The following is a 27,283-nucleotide window of genomic DNA, read 5'->3' on the forward strand; positions in this document are numbered from 1 at the left end:
AACATATGAGACCATTCTCAGGAAAGTCACCACATTCCACTCCCTGACCCCTACAGGCCCATGGCCATATCATAATACAAAAGCATTTGGTTCAATTTCAAAAGTCCCCTCAGTCTTTCAGTCTCTACTTCGTTCTAAAGCCCAAAGTCAAGCCTCTTCTAAGACTCAAAGCAATTTATTTTCTTGTGTTTTTTTGTTTTTGTTTTCTTTTCTTTTTTTCGGAGCTGGGGACCGAACCCAGGGCCTTGTGCTTGCTAGGCAAGTGCTCTACCACTGAGCTAAATCATCAACCCTTTGTTTTTGTTTTTTTAAGACAGGGCTTTTCCCTGTGTAGTTCTGGCTACCCGGAACTTGCTCTGTAGACAGGGCTGGCATCTCAGAGATCTGCCTGCCTCTTCCTTCAGAGTGTTAGGATAAAAATGCATGTGGCACTATCACTTAGCTCAGAGCAATTTCTTAATTGTAACCCATGTAAAATCACACACTCCTGACAGAAGTGTGTATTACATTTATTTATTTAAGGTGCGTATGTGAGTATCTCAGAGGACAGCTTTAAAAAGCTTGGTTCTGTCTACCATGTGTGTCTCTGGGATTGAACTAGGGTCCAGGCCTAATGGCAGGTATCATAATGTACTAAAACAACTCTCTAGCCTTTCTTGTTTGGTTGTTTGGTTTGGTTTGGTTTGGTTTGGTTTGGTTTGGTCAGCGTCTCTCACTGAACTGGAGCTCCCTGATTCAGCCAGAGTGGCTGGCCCTACTCATCCTCCTGCCTCTACCTCTCCAGAGCAGTGTCCAGCAGACCCTGGCTTCTACGTGGGTGTTGGTACCTAACTCAGGTCCTCTTGCTTGCACAGCAAGCCTTTTAGTGATGAAGACCTCTCCCTAGACTCCACATTATCTGCAGTTTTCATCTGGATCAGCTGGCTGGTGCCAACCATGTTACCTGCCTTGTCTTCCTTATTTTCACTTCCTGTTACAATCAGCAATAACCAGCCAGTGGCGGCATACATTTCTCCCCTGGGCCCGTGAACATGTTTCTCTCCTTTTCCCTCACCTACCTTGCTCATTTTGGCAGAGAGCCTTTGCTCAGTACCATTGACTTTATTTAGAATTTGACTTTTTTTGTTCATTGTGATTTTTAAAAAAAAAATACTTACCTAAAATAGTTCCCTCAATTATTCTTCAATTCTTCTATATCTAAACCCTGTTAATCTGGGCCAGTACTGGCTTCTTCTCAGAGCTTTCTCAGTGAATTAAAACAATTATCATATAACACGAGGGTGCTCAGCACAGTGTTTGGCACCGCCAACTCTATATCCTGGGTCAAGTATCTTGCTTATAGATTTCTTGAGTTAGATTAGTTCCTCCCCTCATTTACATCATATTTACATTGATTACGATTAAGCTATCAATCCCAAATTAGGGATAGCAATGATGCTGTCATAGCCATGTCTTTATAGGTCCTATTTAGGATCCTAACACACACGAGGCTCCCTGGGAATGCTTGCTGGAGGGCATTAAATGACTTTTTAGATGGATACAAACAACACAGCTACAAAATTAAATCGAGGAGTTCTATATCTACAGCATGAGCTAGAAAGATAGCTCAGCCAATAAAGGCTAGGCTGTCAATCAAAAATGTATCGATAGCCTGTTATAGCTTAGATGTTGAATGTCCCCTACAGGCCCATGTATTAAAAGATTGGTTCTAGGTAGTAGGCATGTGTAGAACTCTCAGAATCTTTCTTTTCTTTTTCCAAGACAGGGTTTCTTTCTTGTGTATCCCTGGCTGTCCTGGAATTCACTCTGCAGACCAGGGTGGCCTCAAACTCACAGAGATCTGCTTGCCTCTGCTTCCGGAGTGCTGGGATTAAAAGCAAGTGCCACCACGCTCTGGCCTCTTCCTCCTACTGATCTTGGTATGTGATGTATCTGGTTTGATGGTTGGTGTCTCTGTGTTAGATCTAAGCTCTGAGGTTCTGGGGAACTACTGTTTGGAGGTGGTGGAGGCTTTGGTGGGAGCTAAAGTCCTTAAATCACTGGGGAGATGACTACAAGAGAGAATGTAGGAACCAACTCCTTATATCTTTGTTTCTTGGTCATGAAAAGAGTAGTTTGTGGGGGCTGGAGAGATGGCTCAGTGTTTCTTAACCACTGGTTGTTCTTTCAAAGGACCCAGGTTCAGGGGCTGGGGATTTAGCTCAGTGGTAGGGCGCTTACCTAGGAAGTGCAAGGCCCTGGGTTCGGTCCCCAGCTCCGAAAAAAAGAACCAAAAAAACCAAAAAGGACCCAGGTTCAATTCCCAGCACCCACATGTCTCTGTTCAGAGGACTCCAGTTCTAGGGGTCCTGAATCCCTCCTAACACCAATGCACAAAAAATAAAATCTTAAAAAAAAGGAGTAATTTGCTTTGCTTTGAAGTCCAGTCACCGACATCCAGAAAGACTGTCAGAGGCCCAGAGACCCAAAGCAACAAGCACATCTGATCAAAGACTCGAAATACACAAACTCCCAACCTAAGCAAGTCTTCTTCATAAGTTATCAAATATTTTCTTTTTAGTGTGTGTGTGTGTGTGTGTGTGTGTGTGTGTGTGTGTGTGTGTGTTTATATGTGTGTGTTTTGCCTGTGCGTACTTCTGGGCATCATGTAATTGCCTTGTGGGTGCTGGGAATGGAACCTGGGTTCTCTGGAAGAGCATTCAGTGTGCTTAACTGCGGAGCCATCTCTCCATTCGGCAACTATTTCTTGATGATAGTGAGAGAAAACCAACTAATGTCTTAAAAAACAGCCGGGGAAGTTAGGCCAGCACTCAGGAAGCAGAGGCAGGTGGATCTCTGTAAGCTGGGGGCCAGCCTAGTCTACAAACAGAGTTCCAGGGCAGCCACCAGAGTTGTTAACAAAGAGAAACCCTGTCTTGGAAAAAACGAAACGAAAGAAGTAGTGGGGTGGGGGTGGAAGGCGTAGGGGTCACACACTTGTAACTCCAGGACTCTGGAGACTGGTGCAGGAGGACCCAGAGTCTGAGGTCACAGAGAATCTGTCTGGAAACAAAAGCAACAACAAAACTTTAAGCAAGTTTAAGACAAAGGAACAAACAAAAAAACACTCAACAATAATCAGCCATTTGGTCAGCCCTCAAAACCATAGCTGGGTTTAAGAAATCCAGAAGGGCATTAAAGTCAAGTGATATTTATAGAAAAAAAAATCAATGAAGCGAAACGAGTGGCTTCGTGGGATACAGGTCATGTAAATACCCTGGCCCAGCTGCTGTACCCCCATGCACATCTTGCTATCTGTATTCCTGCTAGCAGGAATAGGTTTGGTCTGTAGCTGCCAGAAGAGCTCAGTAGGTACAAGCCCGTACTGCTGAGCCTGACATCTTGAATTTGAACCCTAGACCAGTTCTCCGCTGGCTCCTGTGGCACGTGTGTGTGCACAGACAGACATACAAACAGATAAACAAATTTAAAAAAATTTTTTTAAAGGAAAAAAAGTCCAGAGCAATGGTCTCTGTCAAATTCACCATCAGAAAGGCTGGATGACAGACAGTCCTGGGTACTCAGCCGGGTCACCAGCGTTCCTTATTGCTAATAAGCTTCACCTCCGCCTCCACCGGGGCTTCCAAGCTCCAGCGTGGGCGACCCCTCGGCTGTCTTTTCGCAATCCCCCCCCAGAAGCGGGAATAACCGGCCTGCCCTGGTCCTCCTTCAGGGGAACTGAGAGGATACGACGCCTCGGGCGGCCAGATTGGCGCGGGTCGCCAGGCCGCGGGCAGCATGGGCCGCCGGCCGCTCCTGTCAGCCAGCGAGGCGGACGCGCAGCCCGAGCCCGACCAGGCGGCGCAGCACCGGCCGCCGGCTGTGGGAGCGGCGCAGCACCTCGGTCGCGAGGAGGCGTGGGCGTGGCTGTGGGCGTGGCCCGCGCGCGGACTGAAGGGAGCTGGGCGCTCTAGCTGCGCCGACAGCGGCCAAGACAGCGGCGGTTGCTGCGCCCGGTACTGGGGTCGCGGCCTGAGGCGCAGGCGCGGTGGACTCAGCCCGCCCCGGGCTGCGGCTCGCAGTGGACTCGTCATGGCGACGGAGCAGAGGCCTTTCCAGCTGGTGGTGTTCGGCGCCTCTGGCTTCACCGGCCAGTTCGTGACGGAGGAGGTGGCCCGGGAGCAGATGGCCTCGGAGCAGAGCTCCCGCCTGCCCTGGGCCGTGGCGGGCCGCTCCAAGGAGAAGCTGCAGCAAGTGCTGGAGAAGGCTGCCCAGAAGCTGGGTAACGCGGCGGGGTGGGCAGGGCCGGACACGGCCCGGCGCAGGTCGCCGAGGGGCGTCTCCCTCGCGTGCGCCTGCATCGAGCCCTGCGGGAGGACCGGGCCTTGTTCTGCCCGTAAATTAAAGAATAAAATGAAAAGGGTTTTTCTCTCCCTCCCAGTTTGGGGAGCCCCAGTGTCGACATAGTCCAGAACTTTGGTAGCTCCTCAGTCCATCTCTGTCGTTCTGATGGGTTTGGAGGATTCTTGGTACTTGCGGTGGGAAAGGCTAATAAGACGGATTTCTCAGAGGTCCATTGTAGTTTGTGTTTGGGGACAAGAAAGAAAGCTGAGTTGTACTAATAATATTACAGTGCATCTATTTATGTGTTTTGGTGATACGGATTTATTAGCTCAGCACTTCTGAACGCGATAAGCATATACACTGCTTCTGAGTTACTCCTCTAGCTGCTTGATTTTTGTTTTTTGCGCTTTTGGTTTTTAGTTTGTAGTCTTGCTTGTGGAAATCCTCGAACAGTTCTCAATGTAATTGCTTGAAGCAGTGTGGGCTGGCCTGGATCTACTGATTCCCTTGCCTCTTCCCTAATTCTGACGTTAGCACCGCCACCCTCTAGTCACTGTATTCTTCATAAAAGTGTGGGATTTTTTTCTTTTTAAGTTTTGCACGTTTACTTATTCTTTTGGCTTATAGTCAACATATCGAGTGAGTAGTATTTTCCGTGCTAGTATTTATTATCCTTAGTATTGTGATGCACACATGGGAGTCACATCCAACCTTTCTGCTTTGGGGAAGCACCTGTCTTAGACCCAGATAAGCCTGGAGGTTTGGTAACTAAATCCCCACCCAGGAGAAGTCATACCTGTTCTTCATTCTTTCCGTTCAGTTTGATGTTTCCACACAGAGCCTTGTCTGGACTGAGAGCACAGCCTTTTGTTTTGTGGTTAGACAATAGCATGCAAACTGGATTCTCCTGTGGCTCTTAATGTTGCCACTGCTAACCCATAGAACCTTGACAGAGAAGTTTTGGACATTAGCTTACTGTTTCCTGGAGAACATGCCATTATTAAAATACATTGTTCCTTTTATTTTCCCTCCTCAGTGAGAGTATTGCAGTGGTTCTCAACCTGTGGATTGCAGACCCCTTGAAGGTTGAATGACCATTTCACTGGGGTCCCCTAGGACCATCGGAAAACACAGATACTTAGGTTATGATTGACAACAGTAGCAAAATTACAGTTATAAATTAGCAAGGAAAATAATTTTATGGTTGGAGGTGACCATAGCATGAGGAACTGGATTAAAGGGTCACAGCATTAGGAAGGTAGAGAACCACTATTGTACAACTATAGCCGGATCCCCTACCATCCACACTGCCCAAATTAGACAGCTTGGCAGAGTATGCCTCAGTCAGTGGAGACTTGCATGGCTCTATTGGGTCAGTTAGTTCCGGTTATTTCCTTATAAGTGTGGATGGTTTTATATAGGCTGGACTACTTAAAAACGAGCTCACAGGGCTGGAGAGATGTCTGAGCAGTTAAGAGCGGGCGCCGCTTACTGAGGATCCTAGCACCACACTGGGTGACTGACCGCCCTCTGTGACTCCAGCTTCAGGGAAGAGCTGCTACCTCTGGTCTCCTTGGGCCCCGCACTGAAGGGCAGACATGTGCACGGGCACACACACACAGTTTATAAAAAAAATAACAAATCTTTAAAAATACTAAAGGTGAATCGGCCTCCAAGTCCTCTTTGGTTCTCATGGTGCTGAATGAATGGCGATGTCTCCTCCCACTTTGTATAATTGGGTCAGATACAGGTATTTAGTAGCTGTTTTTGTAGAGGAGATAGCTTGATGGAAAGGAAGTCAGAACAGGCATCTACTCAGCAGGTTAACAGATTATAAAGTTTTCACGGTTGAAAGTCTTCATGAAAATTGCCATCACTGATCACTATAAAAAGGTGATCTAGGAGGTCTCATGTTGATTCGGACTTGAATGAAATGCTTTTTTTTTTTTTTTTTAACTTTAGGAAGAGCAACACTATCATCTGAAGTTGGAATAATAATCTGTGATATCAGTAATCCAGCCTCACTTGATGAAATGGCTAAAAAGGCAACACTTGTCCTCAACTGCGTAGGACCTGTAAGTAATCAGCCCTTCTTTTTTTTGGTCCCCCCTTCCCCCCCCCCCCCAGCTGGGGACGAACCCAGGGCCTTGCGCTTCCTAGGCAAGCGCTCTACCACTGAGCTAAATCCCCAACCCCCTTCAGCCCTTCTTTGTATCAGAACAAACAGTCCATTCATTTCTAACAAAAGCTGGCATTTTACGTTCCAGAAGAACACAAGGGTGGAGGCCAGAGGCCAGAGTTGAAGGCCTTAACTCCACAGGGAAGCCTCTTCATTGATATGACAGTCTTCCAAAATAGTGACAGCCTTTGAGACTCTGTTTATGAGGAATGTGCTGATTGGCTCCACCTATCCTGTGTTCTCCCTCTTTAATGTAAAAATAAAATAAAAGTTTGATGAGCTAGAAAGATGGTTCAATGGGTAAATTCATTTGCCCTGCAACCTGGCAACTTTTGTTCAGTCTCCAAGACCCATACAGTGGAAGGGGAGAACTGATCCCCTAAAGGTGTCCTCTGATCTGCACACTTGCACCATAGCATGGGTACATGCATGCATGCATGTGTGCACAAATAAATACACACACTCCTGCATACAATAAATAAATGTCATTTTTAAATGTTTGCATTTATAATCCCAGCTTATTTGCTTTATTCTTATTATTAAGAGATAGAAAAGGTAGAATCTAAAAGCAGACTAATTTATTCATTTATTGAATGCTTACCCTTTGTAAAGTGCATTATTCTGGGCAAGTGGGACAAATGTGAACAGAAAATTATGTATGGAGTTTACACTTTTGTGGGGGATATAGAAATATAATATTACAGTATTAAAGAGCAATAAGTCAAATAAATGAAGCAGAACAGTTGGATACAGGTATTGCACACTAGTCCCCCACCCTCCCCCACTTCCAAACAGACTTTCTCCATGTAGACCTGTCCTGGAACTCACTCTGTAGACCAGGCTGGCCTTGGACTCAGAGATTGGTCTGCCTCGGCCTCCTGAGTTCTGGGATTAAAGGTTTGTGCAACCAGCTCTCATACTCTCTCAAAACATGTTTCTAAGGAATTGACATTGAACAGAGATCAGAATCTAGGGAGAGAGTAAACTATGATTATAGAGGAGAGTAGGTACAGTTCTGTGGAGAGTAGGTACAAAGGTTCTAGATAAGACTGCTTGGCAAGACTGAAGAAAATGAAAGAAGGTCGTGTGGCCAAGGCTGTAGCCAGGAAGAGATAGAAGGGATGTTGAAATATTCAGGAGCTTGGTGATGTGGAGTCTTACAGGCTGGAATTAGGATTTGGACCTCTTTTAAATGTGAGCAAGTGTCATTGGAGATCTGATTTCCTTTGTAAGTTATTCAACTTCTGAATGAAAAGTAGCTAATGAGCCCACAGCAGACACACACTGAGAGCCAACAGCAGGATGGCCCACAGCAGATGCACGCTGAGGCAGTAGCAGCAGAAGTGGTTAAAGTGGTGTGGTAATCTGGATATGGTGGCTTATGCTTGCAGTCCAGCACTTTGGAGGCCAGAGTTGCCTCTTTCTCAAGCTAACAGGACCATGTCTTTAAAAAAAGTGGTTGAGTTCAAAGTGCATTTTAGTGTTTTAAAAGGAGAATAGCTCTTGTCCTATATTGGATATTGGTATGAAAGGTCCCTTCTAAACTTTGACCTGTAACTCGAAAGCAGAGGTTTCACAACTTTTCCCCTTTGCCCCCTGAATCTCTCCTTCACTCTTACCTGATTACTTTCCCTCTATCCCTTCCTTCCTCCCTCCCTCCCTCCCCTTCTTTATTCCTTCCCTTTTTATCTTTGAATGTATATTGCTGTGCAGCCCAGACTTTCCTCAACCTTACAGCTGTCCTGCCACAGTCTCTCCTGACTACAGGCATAAGCCAGCTTTTCCAGTGAAACTAAAAAACTGCCAGGACAGAATTCCTTTGTCTTTGTATTACCAGAGCTGTCTGCTTACCTCCATGCAGCACCTGGTCTCTGCCCTCATCTCTTGTCACAAGGAAAAAGCTCCTGTGTCTGTTGGGCACAACATTTGAAGGCTTTATGTCTATAATTATATATTTTCTTATCTTTATTGAATCATGCATTAACTTTTCATTTTTATTAGATTCTTTTTAATATGATGATGATGATGATAATGATGGTGTGTGTGTATGTGTGTGTGAGCACACAGGCCAGAGGAGGACATCAGATCGAAGTAGCCTGGGAGAGTTCCACATACACAGAGGGGTACCATGACACATCATTTATTATTTTCTCAGGGGTGGCGAGGCCCCTGCTGGGTTTTTCTGTCAGCACTTAAGCAATTATGGCACCCGTGTTTCTAAGCACTCCCATGATTTTATAAACCCTTGTAACCCAAGCAGACTCCTTTGAAGGGTTCTTGTTACCTCTGGCACCATTACCATATCCAGTTCTCTCCAGGCTTCCCTCCCTGTTCCAAGGAAACGCCCTTTCAAGCCCATCCTGCCAGAGGCACCCAACTCAGTCCTCATCTTAAGCCACCTCTCCGCATTTGAGCTGGAATTTTCTTCCCTTTCTTAATCATTTTCTTTAATTTTTGAGAGATAATCTTATTTGGTAACCCGAGGCTGTCCTGGAACTCTGTCGTCTTAGGATTCTCCCTTGGTTTTCGCCCTGTTGGTCTCACCCATCTCCAGTGTTAGATCTTAGTTTCTGCCCCTCAGTGCCCCAGGCTTTAGAGCTCAAGCCTCAGACTGTTAGACGTGTGTAAAGAAGCATTAGGCAGCGGGGAACTATAGCTCAGGGAAGAACGCTATCATTGCGCCCCCTTTGTGTTCTGGAACTCTCCTGTGCCACTCACTAAGAATACCACTTGTATACTGTATTTGGTACTTGACCATTTGATGCCCAAGAAGTTAATCTACATTTCAAGGATTAATAATCTTTTATACCCAGAATTGGCATGAATAAAAGTTCTCGTATTTACTGTCACTGAGTGACTCAGTATGTATTCCCTTGGTGGAGGTGCACCCACCTGTGAGCCCCTGGCTTAGACACGGAGCGTGGAGAACTGATTCGAGAGCAAAGATTATTACTCTTGAGTCTCTGATCACCTTGTACAAGCTCAGGATCTAACAAAAGAGATCTTTATAATTTTATTTATGTGTATGTGTATGCGTCCATCTCTGTGCAGTGTCTTATAGAGACTGGAAGAAGGTGTCAGAAAGCTGCCTGGTGTGGGTACTGGGGCTGAACTAAATCCTCGGAAAGCACAGCAAGTGTTATAACCACTCAAGCATCTCTCCAGTCGCAAGAGAGGGAATTCTTCACAGCGTAACAACATAGGGATATGTTAGTGGGGCATTTCTCAGATTACCCAGTGGATAAGTGACTGTGTGTGACAAAACAGAGCAAGATGTGTTGGGGCAAAAAGGAAAATGTGCACTTTCTTTAAGGAACTTCTCTCCTTTTAAGTGGTGGCCTCTTAGTATTTGGGGGTTTGTGGGGAAAGCCGAAGAGCTGTGTCACCAGCTCTGATGCGGGCTGTAGGTGTTGGGAGCCAGCCCTTCAGAAGCAGGGCAGGAGGAGGTTGATCTAGGTGGTAGCCGCAGACACCCCTGGGTGTGACATTACATCGTTAGGGCTGCAGGAACCAGACTGTGATGTAGGCACTGGAGAGCTGGTAGAGTCCGAGTGGACAACTACTGTAAGTGGTGGTGGGCAGAGGGAGGGGCTGGATTCGACTCTTATTTAAAACACTAGTGAATATTTCTTTAGAAATTAGGCTAGATTGGTTACTGTGAAGTGATGGGGAGTTTGTGTAGAAAGTTAGGTGAAGGGTAATATAACATGGACTTGACAAATTTTAGGAGACAGATTTGGCAGAACTTGCTGACTTACAGGGGAGGTGGGTTGAAAGAACACTTGAGCTTTCAAACTCGAAGTTTGTAGAGAGAGGTCATAGAAGGATAATAGGGGCTGGGGATTTAGCTCAGTGGTTAGAGTGCTTACCTAGGAAGCGCAAGGCCCTGGGTTTGGTCCCCAGCTCCGAAAAAAAAAAGAACCAAAAAAAAAAAAAAAAAGAAGGCTAATAAATATAAGTGCTGTGCACCTACACCGCTGGCCCTGCTCACAGGTTATCATCTGAGCAGCCTGAGGAAGGGAGTGCTCCCAGGTTGATCTCTTTCTTTCTCTCTCCCTCGTGCGTGTGCGTTTGCGTGTGTGTGTGTGTGTGTGTGTGTGTGTGTGTGTGTGTGTGTGTGTGTGTGCGTCTAGTTTAAAACCTTTCAATTCAAACTGCTAACCTGACACTCCTTGTCCTTCTTCCTCTAGACTCTGTATTTCTTTATAGACTCATTTCTTACTACTTCTGGCTCAGCAAGCGGTAGCTAAAAGCTCTCTTTTCTTTTATCTGCATATTATTTTGCTTTTATTTTTTCTTTTGCATCTAATTCAAGTGAATTAGCTCTTCAGTAAACCTCACATTTGTTGTAGTTAGAGATCAGCATGTGCACGTCTGGCCCCATAGCCTTCGCATACAGTGAGAGGCTGCACAGTACAGTGAGAGGCCGCACAGGACAGTGAGAGGCTGCACAGGACAGTGAGAGGCTGCACAGTACAGTGAGAGGCTGCACAGTACAGTGAGAGGCTGCACAGTACAGTGAGAGGCCACACAGTACAGTGAGAGGCCACACAGTACAGTGAGAGGCCGCACAGTACCGTTGCCTTTTCTTCCCAGTTTGTTCTATGTTAACTCTGTTCTCTCTGCGTATGCAGGTTAGAGAACAATTTAAGGAACCAATTCTGTCCCACCATGTGGGTCACTTGGATTGAACTCAGGTTCTTAAGATTGACAGTTGGTGCTTTTAACTGCTAAACTATCTTACCAGCCCACAGTCTGGCTTTTTGATAACTTAAGATTGTCTTTCCAAAACAAACAAACAAAAAACAAAACAAAAAAAAGATTGTCCTTCCAAGAGTAAAGTGACATTTTGCTTGTGAAGTCCTGTATGTGTATGTGTGTGTGTACGTGTACATGTACTATGGTACATATGGCCAGAGAACAACCTTGGGATCAGACCTTGTTTGAAACAGGGTCTCTTTCTTGCCCCTGCATACACCAGGGTAGCTGGCTCATGACATTGGCCTGTCACCTTTCATTTCACTGTAGGAGCACCGGGATTACACACATGTGTTATGAATTACATGCAATTCTATGTCAGGCTCTTTCCATGGGTTCTAGGGATCTGAACGCAAGTCCTGGCACATGTTTGGCAGGCACTTACCCCCTGAGCCATTTTCCCAGCTATGAAATGGTCTTTGATTGAGTTGAGTTTGTGAAGTAAAAACACATTGGTTTTCTTTATTTCCCTAGTATCGATTTTATGGAGAACCTGTAGTAAAAGCATGTATTGAAAATGGAACAAGTTGCATTGACATCTGTGGGGAACCTCAGGTATGTAAACCAATAAGGAGAAAACAAATTGCTCATAAATGAGTTTTCTGTGAAGTGCAAGTGTATCTAGTACCATTCTGTAGACGCTTTGAAGCCGATAGCGTTCTAGTATTTAGAGATGGTGTTTTCATGGTATTCTATTCCTAGCTTGAGAGAGCACTGGTAAGATCTTAGCTTTAGTTTTCTTGAAATGTTCTATTGTTGTTTCCTTTGTGTGTGGAGGTGATGGTTTTTATAGTTACTGAATTATTATTATTATTTTTTTTGGTTCTTTTTTCGGAGCTGGGGACCGAACCCAGGGCCTTGCGCTTCCTAGGCAAGCACTCTACCACTGAGCTAAATCCCCAACCCCTAGTTACTGAATTATTAAAGCAGTATGTTGTGGGTGATTCTCAGACTGTATCATTTAACTTTTCATTATAAGCTCCCTTTTTAAAACTAGGTACTGTTACAACATTACAGAAAAATAAATATAAAGTCCCCTCAACTTGGGCTGGGGATGTAGCTTGCTTGGTAGAATGTTTGACTAGCATACTGTCTTAGGGTTTCTATTCCTGTGAAGAGACACCATGACCAAGGTAACTTTTATAAAGGACAACATTTAACTGAGGCTGGCTTACAAGTTCAGAGGTTCAGTCCATTACTATCATGGTGGGAATCATGGCAGCATACAGATCAACGTGGTGCTCCAGAAGGAGCTGAGTGTTCTACACTTTGATCCACGGGCAGCTAACAGGAGGCTCCCTTCTGCACTGGGCAGAGCCTGCACATAGGACTACAGAGCTGACTCCCAAGGTGACACACTTCTTCCAACAAGGCCACACCTACCACAAAAAGTGCCACTCCCACGGGACAAGCTTATTCTAACCAGCACACATTCCCAGATCTTGGGCTCCATTCACAGTACGGCATAAACAGGGCAGGATGGTACATGCCTATGTTCCTAGAACTCTGGATGGGGAGGTAGGAGGGTAAGATGTTCAAGGATACCCTATTCAAGCCTAACATGGGCTTCAAGAGACCCTGATTCAAAATAACAACAAAAAAAGAAAGCAGGACCTCTGTTAGTACAAGACCAGCCTAGTCTACATACTGAGTTCGAGGCCATCCAGGGCTACATAATGAAGCTTTTCTTCAGGAAAAAAAAAAAAAGGAAAAAAGTTCCTCTCAACTTAAAAGCATTAAATGAGAGGGCTTAGGCAGTAGCCCATGTACTTAATATATGTGAGACCCTGGGATCAATTCCCAGTACTCTCCAGCAAATAATGCATATATTATATAGTAAAAATTTTAAATGGTCATACTTATTTAATACTTGGCATGTTTGCCAAACACTATGCTAAACCCCTTATATAACTCTTTAAAAACGTATCTGGAACACTATGCTAAACCCCTTATATAACTCTTTAAAAACATATCTGGAGGCTGGAGAGGTGGCTCAGTGGTTAAGAGCACTGGCTGCTCTTCTGGAGGACCCAGGTTTAATTTCCAGCAATCACAAGGCAGCTCACAACTGTATATAACTCACACCCTCACACAGACTTAATTTACACTGTGCTTTCTGTCACATTGTGATTTGGGGTTGAGGTTTGTCAAACAACTGAAAACTATCTGAGCTACGTTGAAGAGCTACGTTGGTTGGCATTTCCAGTTTAATGGCTTTGTCGTTAAGATAAATCTTTTAATATTGGTCTAGGTGTTTCTATAAACGATTTACATTTTTGTCCTGGATTTTTAGTTTCTGGAACTAATGCATGTAAAGTATCATGAGAAAGCTGCAGAGAAGGGGGTTTATATCATTGGAAGCAGTGGCTTTGACTCCATCCCAGCAGATCTAGGAGTGCTATACACCCGAAACCAGATGAACGGTAAGAACTGGTCCATACGGGACCCAAATCTCACAGCAGAAGAGCTTCATGTTTGTCACCATCATGACGAGGCCAGCACTTTTGATACCTTGAGCTGCATCCCTCGCCATGCTATATGTTGTTATGCTTCGAGTTGTTTGTTGTTGTTGTTGTTTGTTGTTTTTGTGGTGCTGGGAATTGAATTTAGGGCCTCGCACATGCACAAGAGCTCTACCACTGAGCCACATTCCCAGCCCACATTTAAGCCACCACAAGGAGTGCTGAGGATTTTTCCTGAACATTTGCAGTAAATTTCAGTTTACTGAAAAGTCCTTGAAGGATGATTGTTTTAAGGCAGAATCATTCCTGTTGAGTGCTGTGATAAGCCTCCAGGATGAGTTAGATTAAACTGTTGTCTTACTGGAGAAGATTCTTAGCACCGTTAATTTAAATACCACAGGAGACTTTGTCAACACTACCGGTTATTTATGTTAAACTCTTCTTTGAGAGTTCACCTGGCCTTCACTGTGTCTTGCTGTATGGATAAAAACTTAATAAAATGTTGTCTGTGAAGATTTTCAGAAATTTCTTCAACTGTAAGCTTAATAAAAATGCCCTCATCTGAATTGACATGGTTTGATTACTTGTCCCTGTCAGATGACTTAGGTTTCATTTGATGTTCTTTAACATTCTCTTCTTTCTTTAGGCACTTTAACTGCTGTAGAAAGCTTTCTGACTATAAATTCGGGACCTGAGGTCAGTTTCCTGTTTACTTTTCAAGCTAAAAATATTAAAAATATTTTGGAATGATGCATGCTCTTGAGCAAGATTTAGACTAAATTTTATATGCTTTGTGTGAGAGTCGCTGTGTTTAAGTTTAGAAGGTTAAGATAGTGAGTTACTCTGTTTATATTACAGTGAACTACTGTGGTCCACTTCTAGGACACTTATGTGTAGTAAAGGGTCCAGAGAACTGTTACATTAGTGCCAGTCAGCATGAATAGTAGGGGAAGGAGAAAGCTTGCAGTGGGTAAATGGTGAATGTAATCAAGCCAATGAGTGTTACTGCTGCCTGGTTGGCCATGAAAATTCACCTCACGATTATTAATTACAGGATTATGTCTTGCACAAATGGAGGTGAAATATAATGGCTGTGAGTTACTGGGCTTATCTTTCAGTAATTACCCATAAGACATGTTTAACTGGTGACATATTTTCTTAGGGGTTGTGTATTCATGACGGAACCTGGAAGTCAGCAATTTATGGTTTTGGCGATAAGGGCAGTTTAAGGAAACTGCGGAGTGTATCAAATCTGAAACCTGTCCCAGTTATTGGCTCGAAGTTGAAAAGAAGGTATATCAGTTTTAAACCTAGTCTACTGTTTCTAGTCTGTGTGTCGCTCTGCTGTTGGTTGGCTGTTAATGTGCCACTAAGAAAAGCTTGAAGCCTCTTGATAAGTTCAGAATTATTTCCAAAGTTAAAATGTAATTAGCATGTTATACTGTTTAAATACTTTATATATTCACATATATAATATTTCTAAAAATGAATTTTATGATATCTCACCATCACTATTAAAATTAAGTTTCAGTTCAGTTTTTCGTGGTAAAACTGCATCTTAGATGAGGTAGTGGTGGCTCATGCCTTAAAGTCCTCTGGAGGCAGTGGCAGGTGGATCTCTGAGGCTGAGGCCAGTCTGGTCACAGAGCAAGTTCCAAGACAGGCAGAGCTGCGCAGAGAAACCTGCAAACCTCAGAAGGAAAAGATGATCGTTTAATGTAATCGACATGAATAACCCTTGTGTGTGAGAACTAGATAGCATAGGAGGTGGCTGTTTTTAATTAAGTCACTATCTAGAGAAGGTGAGGGGATCAAACACTGCATGTGTGTGTCACTAGTGTGAAGACTAACAAAGCTTCCTTTGGGTGTGGGTATGGAAAATGCAGGAAGAACTCCTAGAAACACACTGAAACAAAGGCATACTCTGCCTCCTTACTAATCACTCGAGAAAGGCTTCTGAATTTTTTAATTTGGAAGTTTACCAGCCAACATCGTGATCATTGTAATAATTAGAAGAAATGCAACATTTTCATGGCTCTGTCTTGCAGGTGGCCAGTTAGCTATTGCAGAGAGCTGAACTCGTATGCCATTCCTTTTTTGGGATCTGATATGTCGGTTGTGAAAAGGACTCAGCGTTACTTGCATGAAAATTTAGAGGACTCACCAGTAAGTAACTATGACATTTCTTAATAAAATGTAAGCTGGCCAGTTTGTTTTAGTACCTCAGTATGTTTATTATCTTAAAGTTGTGACAGTCATGTTTGTAAATAAAGTGTAAAATAGTAGGTCATGGGCATGGTACTAGCCTTGTGTGTGATTCCAGCCTGGCCTGCTGCAGGATCAGCAAACAGCACCTAGCCGTCTGTCTCTGCTGAGATGATTTGGCCCCTACCCCTGGGTCTCCGTGCTGTCTCTGGAATACTCCTTTTGGTGAATAGTTGCTCACACTGAGAGTCTAAGAGGAAACTATCTCAGGTTAAAAGGTGGAGAGTGAACTAGATGGAGTGGCTCATGCCTATAACCTCAGCATTCAGGAGGCTGAGGCAGGAAAATTACTGTAAGTTCAAGGCCACCCTGGGCTATATGCTAAGTCCAGGGCCTGTCTGGACTGTGTAGTGAGCTTAAGACCAGTAGCCTAGGTTATAGAATGAAACCCTGCCTCGAAGGGAGGAAAGAAAGAAATGGTGAGATATATTTTCTCTTAGAATAGGGGGAGAAATGGCATTATTATTAGACTCAGAAAAATTGTAGATTTTGTGACTTTGGTGTTTAAGTGAGCAAGTAGTTGCAATTTGTAACAATTCCTGTAAGACCCAGGCTGCCAGTGTTGAGCTCTGAATAGGTCAGAACACAGTGCAGTCTTTGGTGGAAACGGCTGTGTTCAGTGCTGCGTGCGACTAGTCAGGAAGTGCAGCCCAGCCAGCCTGTGTAGGAGAAGTAACGCTCTGCCTCTGCCTTGTGCACCTAGGTTCAGTATGCCGCTTACATAACGGTGGGAGGCATCACCTCTGTGATTAAGCTGATGTTTGCAGGACTTTTCTTTTTATTCTTTGTGAAGTTTAGCATTGGAAGACAACTTCTTGTAAAGGTAAGTACGCTTCTGATCGAATGAATCTTTAGAAACAGTTCTTGTGAAGTTTTGGTCATATTATTGAACTTTGTTTTCTGTTGTTGTTTTCTTTTAGTTCCCATGGCTCTTTTCCTTTGGTTATTTTTCAAAACGAGGTCCAACACAAAAACAGGTAATGTTGGTTTCTGCTTGTTTACGTCAGGGTCTCTAACATACTAGGCTTTTGACTGTAGGGAGCCTCTGAGCTAACTGTCCCTTAGGTTTTCCTGGTCTGTCCTCGGCTGCTGATCCCAAGGACCAGTTACTCATTCCCAGCAGAGTTCTGAACCGGCACACAAGTCCAGAGTGACCTGTCCTCCCGTAGCACTTCCTCTTCCTGTGGGCACTGGAGGTCAGTGTGCTGGGATCTGGAGGCTGTTCTCCTGAAGCTCTCTTCCTGAGTTTCCTATCTTACCTGACGGCACTATCATTCTCTAACCAAGACCAGCCACTGCTACAGGTTTTCTCTAAATGTTTCACACGTGCCTGGGTTCTGAGCCAGTCTCTCTCTCTTTCTCTCTTTTTTTTCCATCTAATTGTAAAATACAAAAAATTTTATTATTTCTAATTATCAAATGGCATTAAGTACATTTGTATTTTGTGCAACCTCCATACTATCTCCAGAATTCTTTTTTTTTTTTTTTTCCCCCGGAGCTGAGGACCGAACCCAGGGCCTTGTGCTTGCTAGGCAAGTGCTCTACCACTGAGCTAAATCCCCAACCCCTCCAGAATCCTTTTTATCTTTAAAACTGCAGCACACTCATTGAATAGCCACACTTCTGGTTCCTCCAGCACCACCCCCACCCCCAGGAACTGCTGGTTTACTTGCCATCTCTAGGCATCTCGTATAAACGGAATGATAAAGTATTTGTCCTTCCAGGCCTGGCCTGCTTCTCCTAGCCACATGTCCTCAAGGTCCATCCAGGGATAACATGTTAGAATCGCTTTTCCTTTTATGAGTAAATGATTAATCGCTGAGTGTATACGCCACTTTATTCATCTTTGTGTGGGAATGGGTTATCTTTTATCAACTTGCTGCTGTGAACACGGATGTGCAAAGATCTGTGAAAAACTCTGCTCTAGATGTAGTTTAGCTATGTACTCAGAAGTAGAGTGCTTGGGTTACATATTAATTCTGTTTTTAATTTTTTGGCAAGCTGCTGTTTGATAAAACTGCACCATGTGACCCACACACACACACTGTGCTTCAGTATCACACATGAGTGTCCTGGAGCTGGAGCTGCAGGCGGTTGTTAGTTAGGGGGCCAGGAATGGCCGCAGGTCCTCTGCAGGAGGCGGTTGTTAGTTAGGGGGCCAGGAATGGCCGCAGGTCCTCTGCAGGAGCTCAGTGCTCTTCCCTCTGAGCCACCGCCAGACCCCACCAGCTCCCGTACTTTATTCCTACTTACAGCAGCCGTCTAGTGGGTGAGCAGTGTACCATCACTGCCAATTTTGTTTTACATTTCCCTGATGGTTCCTGGAATTGAGCATTTCGTGCATCTTCTTTGGAAATGTCTGTTTCCTCCTTGTCCGTGTTCATGTGGATAGAAGGCGGCTGTATTTTCTAGATAGGCATCTCTTATCAGATGACAATATGAGGCTATCTCCTGTTCCATATTGCCTCTTTGATTACTTGCTATCGCAGGCCTTTATCTTTGGACCGAACATTTCGTAATGCTTTTAATCCATGTTCTGACTGCTGTCCATGAGATCTGACACACACAAACATTTGCCCTTGGTAATTGCCTTGTTTAAACACTTCTGACTCACTGCTTTTGGCCAGGATCTTTGCAGAGATTCTATGAATTAGAATCATGTCTGAGCCTATTTTTTTCTAGTAGTCTTGGCCTAACCCCCATTCTGATCAGTAGATCTGGAAAGGGACCCAGAAATACAGAGCAGTTCTCAACTTGTAGAGAGAGTCCCAAACGGTAACCAAGAAGTCCAGCCTGAGCGTTGGGGTTTTCAGAGGCTCCTCAGTGGTGCAGAGCACGGCCTGGTTCAGGCCACTGCCGTGGAGGCAGAAAGCTCCTGCTCAGGTCTGGCTGGTGTGTGTGTGCAACTGTAGAACGGGGCTGTGTGTGTGTGTGTGTGTGTGTGTGCAACTGTAGAACGGGGCTGTGTGTGTGTGTGTGTGTGTGTGGGCAACTATAGAGTGGAGCTGGTGTGTGTGCAACTATAGAGTGGTGCTGTGTGTGCAACTATAGAGTGGTGCTGTGTGTGCAACTATAGAATGGTGCTGTGTGTGCAACTGTAGAGCGGTGTGTGTGTGCAACTTTAGAATGGAGCTGGTGTGTGTGTGCAACTGTAGAGCGGTGTGTGTGTGCAACTATAGAATGGAGCTGGTGTGTTTGTGCAACTGTAGAGTGGTGTGTGTGTGCAACTATAGAACGGAGCTGGTGTGCAACTATAGAGCAGTGCTGTGTGTGCAACTATAGAGCAGTGCTGTATGTGCAACTATAGAGCGGTGCTGTGTGTGCAACTATAGAGCGGTGCTGTGTGTGCAACTATAGAATGGTGCTGGCATGAATTCCTGCCAGAGATTTGAGGCACCCTGGCCCTTCATGATCTGGTTCTGGGTGGTGTCATTTATACTCACCTCTGATTATTTGGAAAAGCAACTCAAGAGACTGTGTTGAAAATAGTTCCAAAGCTGGATGTGTGCCCAGCCTGAAAGACTATGATCACTTAGTGCATGTGCTGCACACAGTGGGGAAAGGGCAAGTGTGCCCTGTGTGTGACTTTGTCTACACCTCTGGAATTATATTTTCCAATTACACCATCCTACTGTGTTCCTCATGCCTTTAGTGTGTTCTTTTTTTCTGGAACTCCATCTACTTTTTATTACATTTATTTGTATATGTGTGTGTCTGTGTGTAAGTGTGCACATATGTGCATGTGTGCACACATGCCACAGCATGTATGGGAGGTCAGAGGACAGCTTGGCAGATTGGTTCTTTCCTTCTACCGTGTGACTCCCAGGGACTGAGCTCAGGTGGCCAGGCTTGGAAGCCTGTGAGGGTGTGCATTCCAGGCACAGCAGCACACACTTGTTGCTGAGGTGTTTGGGAAGTCCTAGAAAGTCGCTGTCTGTTACTGGGGGAGCAGGATCCCTCCCTCCTGGGGTTCCTAGTTTCACTAATGAAAATATTTGAGGATGGACTCAGAAGAAAGCTCAAGGATGAATTTTTAAAACTCATATAATATACTTTAATCATATTATTTCTTCTCTTCCAACTCCCAGATCCTCTCTACCTCCCCTTTCACTCAACTTTGTTTTTTTTCTTGTACTTTCTCAAGAAAAAACAAAAACAAAAAACCCAAAAAAGCCAACAGGACAAAAAATTATCAAGCAAAATAAACGTCCCCACTCCCCAGAACCCTGGTACACAAAATGGAGTCTGTCTTGTGTTAACCAGTTTCTCCTGGGACTGCCTCAGAGTGTGGTTGATATGCACAATGACACACCATTGTAGAAGACTGGTGTCCCTTCCCCAGGATGCATCAGTATCAAGTAACTTCCTAGTTAAGGTTGGACACTGTCCACTTCCCGTCTCTGGGCTGTCTCTTTGTCTAGTTTAAACCTGTACGAGTCCTGTGTGTTCTGTCACAGTCTCTGAGTTCCTATGAGTATGAGACAGTGTTTCCTGGGAATAATCCGCCCACTGGCTTCTATAGTCTTTCCACCTCTTCTTCCACATCGGCCCCTGAACCCTGAGGGAAGGCCTTTTAGGGAGCCGTTCAGTTTAGGACTGAGTACTCCAGTGTCTCACTCTGCCCACTGTCCTATTGTGGGTCTTTGGATTCCTACCCATTGAAGGAAGAAAGCCTTTGTGATGCGGCTGAGGGAGGCACTGGTCTTTCCCATCTTTTGATTGCCCCCTTGTCTTGTGTTGCAGTCTCTCTAGACGTATTCAAGGGTGATTTTATAAGAGTTTAAAAGAAAAACTCCGGGGCTGGGGATTTAGCTCAGTGGTAGAGCGCTTACCTAGGAAGCGCAAGGCCCTGGGTTCAGTCCCCAGCTCCGAAAAAAAGAACCAAAAAAAAAAAAAAGAAAAGAAAAACTCCAGGGCTGCAAGCTGTAAATAGATGCCCTGAGGAGGAAGCTAAGAGTGAGGAGATAGAGTAGAAACGAGCCATGCTGTTTTAGTTAGGTTGGCATGGAGGTCAGCCACACGGTGAGAAGAGCTTTAGAGAAAGAATAAGGCCCAAATTTCTAGGGAAAGCCTTCTTTGAGAGAGAGAAGCTGAGGTTGGTGGGGCTAGGGGTAAGGGGTAAGGGAGGTGTTCTAAACTTTTCTGAGTAATTCACTGAAGTGGGCAGATTTGATGGAAACTGCACAGGTGCAGTGTAATCAGCTATACTAAGAGGATTCTGGGAAGAAAAGCATGCTGAGGTGAACTCACCTTCCTGAGATGTCCCTTGGCAGGCAGTTGACAGGTCCAACTGGGTTAACCCTGCTTTGGGTAGCTTAGGATATTAGATCTCCATCCAGGCCAGAGAAATGGCTTTCCCTAATGGTTCCACACAAAGCTCTTCAATCAGTGGAGGGCTGGGGTAGCATGAGTTCAAGTCTACCTTGGACAACATAAGAGAAACCCTGTCTGTCTCAAATAAAAATAACATAGGAGACTGGAGAGATGGCTTACAGTTAACGCTGCTATGTTTGCAGGAGACCTGCCTGGGTTGATGGTCCATCATCCACATAGTGGCTGGCTCACAGTGATCTGTAAGTCTAGTTCCAGGGGATCTGATGCCACCTTTTGACCTCTATAGGAATCAGGCATGTATGTGAACGTGTGTGTGCGTGTGCGTGTGTGTGTGTGTGTGTGTGCGTGCATACATGTAGGCAAATGCTTATAAAATAAAAATGTCTTTTTCTTTTTTTTTCCAGCTAGGGTTTCTCTATGGCCCTGGCTGTCCTAGAACTTATTCTGTAGGCCAAGCTGTTCTCAAACTCAGAAATCCACCTGCTCTGCTTGAGTGCTGGGATTAAAGGTGTGAGTCACCAATACCCAGCTAAATAAGTTTTTTTAAAAGACATGTATACATTTAAAAATCCTGCCCTTTGCCCCAGAGATTTGATGTGCTACCTTCTGAACTCTCCCTGTATCTGCTAGTCCATGTCTTCTGTTGTTAAGTCTGTTGATATATTTTCTTGTCAGTGCATTGTAAGAAGGCAAGAACCTATCATCCGCACAGCTCCGGGCCTAACGTAATCTCTTGACCCTTAGTTATACTTAGTAAAAGATTGTTAATCTTGGTTAAATTCTTTGTCTCTCTGTTCATAGTTCAGTATGTTAGCCCATGTTAGCATTCTGAAGGCCTTCAGAATGTGGCGTTTGAGCTGACTTTACATCTTTCACCAGTGCGGCTGTGTTTACGACCTGTCCTGTCAGGTAGATTTCTAAAGCACACGTAGTGGTGCTCTGCACTCCTTCCGAGAACACCAGGACTGGTGTTCTTGCCTGTATAAGTGGTCTTGCCATTCTCTAAGTCACAGTGTAGGGTCACTTTTAAGAAAATGTTCTTTTAATTGTGTATGTGGGTACACACACGAGTGCAGTGCCCGCAGAGGCTGGGGGAGGGCCTCGGATCCCCTGGAGCTGGGATTCCAGGGGTGGGAAGAGCAGCAGGCGCTCAACCTCCAGGCTGAGTGTAGCCCCTCATCTTCATCTTACCCTGTTCTTACCACCTTTCCCTTCCTGACATCACTCCAGTCAGTAGAATTGTTGTTCAGAGAAGTAATTTCTGCCCCATGTTACAAGATAATAGATACAGCATGTAATATATTGATTTTTTTATTAAAAACGTGTCTCAGGTAAACCATGTATGTTGAGAGCTTCTCTTGAGTACCGTCCTTTGGGTCATTTTGCTTTTGTGACATAGACAGACAGTTGTGCTTGATGTCATCAAAGTGGTGGGGAAGGCATCTGCTGAGCTGGCAAAGTCACCAAGTCTGCCCAGAAAACCCAGAAGGTTACCACCTGCCACCCAAGACTCAATCAGCAGTGGACAAGCAGAGTCAGGACTGTAGCTTCAGTCGGCCCTTTAAGTTTCACATTAAAGACTGGTTATGATACAGCACAGCCTAAATCCTTCAGAAGAAGGAGAGGTTTGTGTGTGGCGGTTTGAAGTGTGTCAAAGTCAGTACGTTTGCTTGCTTGTTTTGTTTTTCAAGACAAGGTTTCTTGTGTAGCCCTGGCTGTCGTGAAACTCACTCTGGAGACTAGGCTGGGCTTGAACTCGGAGATCTGCCTGCCTCTGCCTCCCGTGTACAGGGATAAATGAGTGCACCAGCACTGCCAAGCAAAATTAGTGCTTTGTAATAGAAACAGTGAGTGGAAATCTGTCACGGATTCTGAGACCCATTAAAGCAGATTTTAAGGGGGGATGTCTCGTGTGAAACAGGACAACAGCATCTGCTGTGTTTGAGGTAGAAATGACATTATTAAGCACACCCATTGCTTTCTCTCCCACAGATGGATGAGTCATCATTCACAATGACATTCTTTGGTCAAGGATACAGCCATGGCGTTAGTGCTGAAAAGAACAAACCAAATATCAGAATCTGTACTCAAGTGAAGGGACCAGGTATTTTGTAAATGACTTAAGGATGTTTCAGGCTTTACACCAGCCAACGTTGTTAATGCATCTAGCCTTCTTTTTCACGATAACTCAATAATTCAAGTTTGAGAATGGCAAGTTTTAATTATTATTAAGAAAGAAGGTTAGCTGATATTTTTACCTGCTTCAGTCTCTTACTTAACTAAATTCTGAGTCAAATCTGTGGTCCAAAGTTTCCAACTTGTGGAATATATAGATTCACACGTATTTTATAAAGAATCATAATAACTTTGCCCAAAAGACTGAAAACCTTTGAGAGCGCTGTGCAGAGACAAGCCCTCACATGAGCCAGTGGTGAGGAGTTATTACCACAGTCTCTGATGAGGACTGATCAAGCCAGATGACAGGCTTTTTTGCATCACACTTCCTTCTCAAATGACAGTCTGGCTTTTAACTATGGTTTGACTGTGCTTCAGTTGACAGTAATGGACCTGCCAGTGCCTCGGTGCTTACAGACCTAAGTTACTGGGCACAATCGGTTGTTTTCTTTAATATACTGAGAGTCATTTTGTTAAGTATGTGAATCAATTTAGACCAACAGAAGCCGAGATAAGAGTTCCCAGCATCAGCAGTTGTTAAAAAACAGTGTTAGCACTGCCTGGGGGTGGCTGACTCAGCCACGGCTTCCCTTCATGAGATCAGACAAGGTGAGGCAACCTCCTCTATAAAGTGCAGATGGAATGCTGTCACTGAGAGAATTCGTGCTTAGAGCACTCAGCACTGACCATTCCTACCCATAAACACCGGAGGAGTCTGTGATCTGAACATCCAAAAATGAAACCCTCCAAAATCAGACCGTTTGAATACCAGCGATCACACAAGTGGAGAGTCTGCACCTGACCTCATGCCACATTACAGGTGCGCTCAAAACATTTTGTAAAACTCTCCAGTCTCAGCATTTGGGAGGCAGAGGCAGGCGGACCTCTGTAGTTCCAGGCTGCCTGTCTCATAAAAACAAATCAGGGTAATAATTTCAGTATGTGTGTTTGTACACGTGTGTGCATGTATATTCCAATATATGAACAAAACGAAACCTAAACACACATATTCCAAGCAGTTTGGGTGAAGGATATTCTACCTGAACTATATAAATGTCAAATATTTTCTTTGTTTTTAAGTGACCAAAGTATTTATTGAATTTCTGTATATTCAGTGCTAGACATGAAATTCATTATTGGTTTGGGGTGATGTCTACTTCATGAACACTTTTCTTTGCCCAACCCTTTCTGCAGAGGCTGGCTACGTGGCTACTCCCATAGCCATGGTTCAGGCTGCCGTGACTTTCCTGAATGATGCCTCTGACCTTCCAAAAGGGTAGGTTTGGCTTTCCTCTAGTGACAGGTGCCTTTTTAACTGTGTGACATTTTAGCTGATTGAGTTCATTTTCAGTCTTGGGTCTATAACAAGTTTTTTTTGTTCCTAACTAAAAGTGTAGGTTAAAGCAGTGTCAAGGACAGTTCCTATCTGCCTTTGGAATCACTGTGAAGGTGAATGAGAACTGTGTAAGCCTCAGGAAGGGGCCCTTGTTGTTAGAGTGTCATCTGATCATGCTGAATATACACACACCTCGTTGGCAGAGCCCGGCTTAGCAGGCAGTGCTGCTCAGTGGTTATGGACTGTGTTCTCTTACTCAGCATTAGCTGGTCCTGATAGAGCTAAGCCAAGCTCAGCAATATGCAGAAGCCTGTGGATGAAAGGCAAATTATAAAAGTTGTGTGTAGTAAAACCTAATTTAAAATTTCAAGTCCTAATCATTTAGCATTTTTGTAAATATTGGCTATTATAGTTACCGAAACTTATTTTCCTCAACTTTAAGTGGCTGAGTGAATCCAGTGCATATTTTTATTTAGGCCTCGAGTGTGAAGACTCCGGTGTATGAGCTGTGAGCTCATTTGCCTGGTGTTGGGAGTTGGGCAGGAAGTAGCTGTGGCAGTGAAGGTTTGGCTCTCAGGAGCTGTGCTGTGGCCCCACTACTGCATTCTCCGCTGTTTTACAGGGGCGGTGTCTTCACTCCTGGAGCAGCCTTCTCCAGAACCAAGTTGATCGACAGACTCAACCAGCACGGCATTCAATTCAGTGTCATTAGCAGCTCTGAAGTGTAAACATTTGAAGACTAATCTAATCATAAAATGCACAAATGCGTCTGTATTTGATATGTGAAATCCTTCATATGCTTGTCTGACTGTACGTGGACTCTCAAGTATAAAATATCTGTACATTAAAAGCAGGAAATTATACTATCTTATCTAAACTCCATATCTCAGCTGTTTTTATGATTTTATTGCCTGTGAGAGAACTAACATCTCCTTACCTTTGTATTGACGAGTGAACTGAAGGTCAGACGGCGAAGAGGGCCCCTGTCTGTGTGGCTCACAGCTCGCCTTAGTGATGGAGCCTGACTGCTGTTAGGCTGTGGCAGCAGCCGCTGCCTTCCCTGCCGTGGTGGTGTGGGATCTCACCCTCCTATAAGTTCCTCTGCAGAGCATGTGAGCGTTTGATAAGAGAAACTGCGTTTTCTACTTCAGTCTGCTTTCTCTTCCATCAACACATGGACTGATTTTGCATTGTTTATCTCAGTTGAATAATAAAGGGTTGTTAATTGAGTGACTTTTTTCCCCCTTTTCCGTTTGGACTTGCATTCCTACTTTTGTACTTTGGCACTAAAGTGGCCTGACAGTTTTATCTCCAGTAGTTGAGCTGGTGTAACCTTCTGACCCTGGCTTTGTAACTGTGACTAGTTAGTCTTAAGCAAATGGCTTTTAGCTTTGTATTGGTTTTCGACATCCTCAGCAGAATTTATCAAATTTGCTTTTTTCCATTTCAGGCATGTTTGGCATGGACATGCTAAAATAAGGAGACGAGCTTTTCCTCTTGTAATAATCACATGACATTCATACACTCAAAAGCTGGGCATGCAACTCAGTTGGTAGTGTATGCTTAGCATGCATGAAGGCCTGGGTTGGGGCCCCTGCACTTCATGAACTGGGTGTGGTGGCAGTTCTAGCACCCAGAGGCAAGAAGATCAGAAATTCAAAGTCATCCTCAGCTATGTAGTCCAGCCAGGGCAACAGGTCCTATCTCAACAAGAAAAGCGCAGCATTGCAGACACACATACAGGATTCATGCTGTTCCTTATATAAAGGAGACAGCCACAGTTTGTGGACATGGTATAGGGGAGTACTCGTGCATGGTGACCCTTGTCTCTTCTCTGTGTGAGAAAAGAGATTCAACTTGAGACGAGAGGACCTCTTATTTTTTAGTTATTTCTTTTTTTTTTTCGAGATTTGTTTTTATGAAATACACTGTCACTGTCTTCATTAGATTCTGCTACAGGGCATTGGATTCCATTCTGGATCATTATGACCCACCCTGCGGTTGCTGGGAATTGAACTCAGGACCTCTGGAAGAACAGCCAGTGCTAGTTGACAAATAATATACATTTATGAAATTCAAAATGAGGATCACAGGGGCTGTGGAGGAGGCTCGGCAGCCAGGAGCACTGAGGATTATAGAATGTTCCAGAGGGCTCAGGTTTGATCGCCAGCACCCACGGGTGGCTCACGGTTGGTCACCCCAAGGAATCTGATGCCCTCTTCTAGCCTCAGCGTACCCTGCACACAGGTGGTACACATACATACATTCAGGTGTGCGCACACATAAAAATTAATTTTTAAAAATGGTATTTAGCCAAGTATAGTGGCCCACACCTTTATTAGAAACATGTGGTCTGCATAGTTCCAGGACGGCCAGAGCTATGTAGTTAGGTCCTGTCTGGGATCAACAACAACCAAAAAAGGCATTCAAATACATGCACATATAGAATAA

General features: G+C 44.4%; 1 protein-coding gene across 1 annotated transcript; it reads left to right on the forward strand.

Moving 5' to 3' along the window:
* The first annotated feature begins 3,959 nt into the window (after positions 1–3,959).
* Positions 3,960–25,714, forward strand: Sccpdh (saccharopine dehydrogenase (putative)). Its single transcript, NM_001013985.1, has 12 exons — positions 3,960–4,261; positions 6,286–6,398; positions 11,735–11,815; positions 13,554–13,683; positions 14,369–14,418; positions 14,885–15,015; positions 15,771–15,888; positions 16,691–16,810; positions 16,908–16,964; positions 23,314–23,425; positions 24,691–24,772; positions 25,455–25,714. The coding sequence occupies exons 1-12, from the start codon at positions 4,072–4,074 to the stop codon at positions 25,558–25,560; spliced, it is 1,290 nt and encodes a 429-aa protein (NP_001014007.1). The 5' UTR covers positions 3,960–4,071; the 3' UTR covers positions 25,561–25,714.
* The last annotated feature ends 1,569 nt before the right edge of the window (positions 25,715–27,283 follow it).

Source organism: Rattus norvegicus, chromosome 13, assembly GCF_021556685.1.
Source record: "Rattus norvegicus strain SHRSP/BbbUtx chromosome 13, alternate assembly SHRSP_T2T, whole genome shotgun sequence".
Classification (NCBI taxonomy): Eukaryota; Metazoa; Chordata; class Mammalia; order Rodentia; family Muridae; genus Rattus; species Rattus norvegicus.